Genomic DNA, 4,351 nt, shown 5'->3' with positions numbered 1-4,351 from the left:
ATATTGTATTTATATATTATCATTATATTATATTTATACATATATTGCCCTTTTTTTTGAAGTCCAGGGAAAACTGCTAGAGAAAAACCTCTCCTCGTTGTGCCTGAGCAGTGTGTGTATCATGCACCCTGCCCATCTGCAAGGCAGAATTTCTGGGGTTTGCTCAGTAGATGGGTTGAATATCAACTGCTCCCAACACTCAGGACATGAAACAAACTCCCTTGAATTCCACAGGATTTTTTCCAATGATTACAGCTGTGCTGTACTCAGGCCTCTCTGGGTATTTTTTGGATCATTGGTTTGTGCTTAATTGTGGGGAACACTTTTAGGAAAATAAACAAACGAACGATATTTTGATAGAAGAGAAAATAATGCCTAGCAAAATACTGTTGAAATGGAACATAAACTGTGAGCCAAATACTGGCTCATTGAGAAAAGGTAAGTGGGGAATTGAAATACAAATTTGCTGTAATCTGTAGATTGTTTTGAACCTAAAGCTTCCATGTTTTTCTAGACAAAAACTGAAATTTAAATGCAGGGGTTTTTTTTTCAATGAGTCCCGAGTGGCCTCAGGTTTTGCTTTCTCAAACCACAACTGTCAAAATATCAAACAGTCTGTGTCTGGTGTGGATGTGGTCTCTTGTCTAAGCTGTCCTTTGGTTTCCCTCCTTTGCCAGCTGAGAGGAGATGAATCTTTGGAAGTGGAGGAAATGGCTGTGAATGTTCAGAGGCCATCCAGGAGATCAGTCACCAAGATGCTGTGTAAGTAGTGAGTCCTTCTGTGGTTTGTTTACCATGAGCAGGAGGGTGACCAGATCCTGCAGGGTATTGAGCAAGTCCATTGGATACAAGAGTTACGAGATGAGTAGCTGTCATATTGAACAAAAAGGCTTTTTCTCTTTTATCTGGACTTGCAGGAGTGAAGCATCAGGGGTAGCTATCAAAAGACTCAGAAAGCAAATTTTCCTCCCTAGCACAAGAGGAGGGGAGGAAACCTTCATGGCAGTTGCTTGCATGGCAATTCTCCAACATCCTTCACTCTAAACCAGCTCTTGCAAGGGAGAAAAAATGGAGGATCCCCTTTTTTCAGAGTGCAAATAGTCTATCTTGTACATTTTTACAGAATGTACATCTGTTTCGCATCACACCAAACTGTACCTTGGAGCCAGCCTGGTTTTCTGAGCCTGGAATGGTTTTGGCTTCCATATATACCCCAACACTGCCTGGCTGTTACCTGCTCTGTTTGAATGTCGCCCTGTGTGCATGCATTGGATCATCCAATACAGAAATTAGTGGAAAGATTGTTCTTTTAGTTGGTAATGGTAAGACAGAAAGGATGGCAAAAGTTTTGAAACCGTGAATATAAATTACATATGAAATCTCCCATCCAGCTTTATGATCTCTCTGCCCTGTGCAGACTGGTGAACCATATCCCCCCATTTCTGACCTGTTTTCCTTCTCTCCTTTCTCCACACCAGTTGTCCTTGTGATAGTCTTTGCCATCTGCTGGGCTCCATTCCATATAGACCGACTTTTCTTCAGCTTTGTTGTGGAATGGACTGAGCCCTTGGCCAATACCTTCAACTTAATCCATGTGGTGTCAGGTAAAGCCTTCTTCTTCCACTTGCACAGGGACTGGGGGAAAAAAAAGTAATTTTGAGTGATTTTACTTGGAATGTGTGGTCATTTACTTTGTAAGGAACATGAGACTCGTGTGGAAAACCTTCTTGAGGTTTGGTGGGCAGTGATGAGAACAGTGCCTGAATAAAAACTGCAGGCAGGTTTCTTCAGCTTTCAAGATCTGGACATGTCAAATTCACAAAAATAAAAGGGAAAAAAAAGGATATCATGCATCATTACTAGCTGCTTTTAATTCTTGGGAATGTTCAGAAGTAAAGGGTGCTGTCATTCAGCTGCTTTTAAGAAGTACACAGGAGGAGGCAGCATCTCCACAGGCTCTCTGGGGCAAATAGGAAATCTTACCAAATGCAAGAGCCTTACATACTGCTCAGCACTGGGTGATGAAACCAAATGTTTTTGGCCCTGCCAACCATAAAATGAAGGGCTTTTCAAAGAGGAATTTTATTTTCAGTCTGCCATGGGAAAACTCTGACTGTGGCCATTAGGCAGCTCAGACAAATCCAATCTTATGCCATTGTCCTGGTGAGTTGTAGGAAATTAGCTTCCCCTGGCTGGAAGTTATCCTCTGACAGCTTTGATGGGGCACCAGCTGTGCAAATCCTGCTGTGGGGATGAGGGCAGTGCTGGAGGGACGTCAGGGCAGCTCAAGAGAGAGCTGGATCCTGAACAGCTGGAGAGATTGAGCTCCAATTCACGATCTCTCCCACTTTCCTTTCACTGCAGTGAAAGCTGAGCTAACCCTGGTGAGACATGCCTTGCCTGTGCCAGGGAGGCAGCAGAGCTCCACTGCTGCTGTCTCCACCCTTGCACCTAAGCTTAGTGGAGCTGTACAGGCAATAAAGAGATTTTCTTCTTCTGAGATCATGTCACACACAAATAAATGTCTCTCTCTTCCCCCCCATCTTTGTTCTGCCAGGTGTTTTCTTCTACCTGAGCTCTGCCACAAACCCCATCATTTACAACCTGCTGTCCCAGCGCTTCAGGATGGCTTTCCTCAGTGTGATTTCTCCTTGTTGCAAGCACTGTGCCCCTAACCATCCCCCCTGCAAGATTTCATCCCAGAAGAGCACGTTTGTGATCGAGGAACACAATCTCATGGACTCTGCAGAAAACACGAGCCTCCCTGGCACTCACAGGACATCTGTCAGCAGCTCTCAGCTCTCCACTGGCCTGTGACTTTCTGTGCTGTGATCCAGGTGAGAGAGAAAAGGTTAAGAAAATTAAGAAACTAAAGCAGAAGAAAACTTCCTAAAAGAGTGATTTCAGCAAGAATTGCTCAGGAGGTGTCCCACTGAATGAAGGAAGGAGGAGGCTGTATTTAGGATGTGTTAGGGAAGCACTGTGCTGCCCCCAAGCCAATGGGAGGGCTGGAAATGGGAGTTTGCTCACTGCAAGCTGTGCCAGCAAAGAGCTGCTTGGAAAGGTGAGAGACACTCCCAACACTGCCAGCATGGGACAGAGAATCACCTTAGCCAAGCCTTACCAAATGGCTTCTTGGGCAGCAACCAAAACATCAGGTTTTACTTATTTTGAAACAGGACAATTTTCTGCATAAACTTCTCCCCACTTCTAGCTTTAGGTAAGCCAGTCCCACATCCCTCTGCTACAACTTTTTGAGGTATGGCTGTTGCAAACCTCTGCTGTCAACATTAGCAAACAGGCAAGAATGAGAGCAGCTCAGAGCTGGGCTGATAAACACCAGCTACCAGCAACAGCTGTTTCTGGGCCAGAAGAACCAGGGAGCCAACAACTGTAAAATAAATGTAAAGCAAACTTTTGCTTTCTGAGCCTCTTATCATTACTTCAACTTCAGATATTTCTGTGCTGTCTCCACCAGTGAAGCCCTGTGCTTGTGCTTCAGCAGACTTCACTGCTCCCACACCAGGTGGATTGCAGAAGTCAGAGATCCACATGGATCAGCAATCACCAGGAAGGAGCCTGGACAGAGCACACAACAGAGGGAATTGGGACAAACCTTACATATAAGGGCAATAAAAAGGGGAGTTTTGCAGTGATGTTGCATCTACTAAATTCAGTTTTTGCCACAAAGCAAAATGCAAGGTCTGAAAAACTTTCCTGCATCCCTGTGGTGCAAACAGGTCCTGAAGGCAGTACACCCATATCCAAATGACAAATTCCTGACTGCAGGGACAGGAACATATAAAATTTTGCCAAGGGAGGGTTCATTATGTGATGGAGAATTTTGTAAACCTCTGTCTCACACATTTCACAGCCTGTTCATTGTGTTTCAGGGAAATGCCTCCCGTGTGCCTCCTGACACAGGGCTGGGTTTGGTCCCCAGGCTGGGCTCAGGCTTGGCACTGCCACAGAGAATCATCCCAGGACTGTCACCAGGGACAGGCAGTCACTTACACAGCCAGAGAACACAGAGTTATCACAGCAAATAACAGCATTAGCTCCGGAAAGATGATACACTGTGTGCATAAAGACACTTTCCATTCTGGTCACAGGGGATCCAGATGACATTTCCTACCAAGGAGGAAGGGATTGTACTCCTGATTACCACAGTCTCTTTCTTTGTTTGCCCCAAAGTTTCCTGTTTGATTCTCACTGTGGGACTCCAAGGTGGGAGACTCATGGCAGCTGGAGAAGAATCCCCTTTTCCTGCAGCATGAGGGGAATATTTTCAGACTCTTTTTACGACCTGCAGTTTTGAGAAGCAAGCCTTGGAGAGGGGAAGAGCCACACA

At 45.1% G+C, this 4,351-nt stretch overlaps 1 protein-coding gene across 1 annotated transcript in view; it reads left to right on the top strand.

Annotated features, from left to right (window-relative positions):
- NMUR2 (neuromedin U receptor 2) overlaps window positions 1–2,817 on the top strand; it is a 7,849-nt gene extending 5,032 nt beyond the window's left edge. The window contains exons 2-4 of the mRNA XM_005418750.2: window positions 678–762; window positions 1,479–1,604; window positions 2,558–2,817. Of these exons, the coding sequence (XP_005418807.1) occupies window positions 678–762; window positions 1,479–1,604; window positions 2,558–2,817 (471 nt within the window). The remainder of the gene's footprint in view (window positions 1–677; window positions 763–1,478; window positions 1,605–2,557) is intronic.
- Window positions 2,818–4,351: the final 1,534 nt, after the last annotated feature.

This window comes from Geospiza fortis, unplaced genomic scaffold, assembly GCF_000277835.1.
Source record: "Geospiza fortis unplaced genomic scaffold, GeoFor_1.0 scaffold55, whole genome shotgun sequence".
NCBI lineage: Eukaryota > Metazoa > Chordata > Aves > Passeriformes > Thraupidae > Geospiza > Geospiza fortis.
The sequence above is the reverse complement of the archived record's forward strand: the minus strand, read 5'-3'. Positions and strand labels throughout refer to the sequence as shown.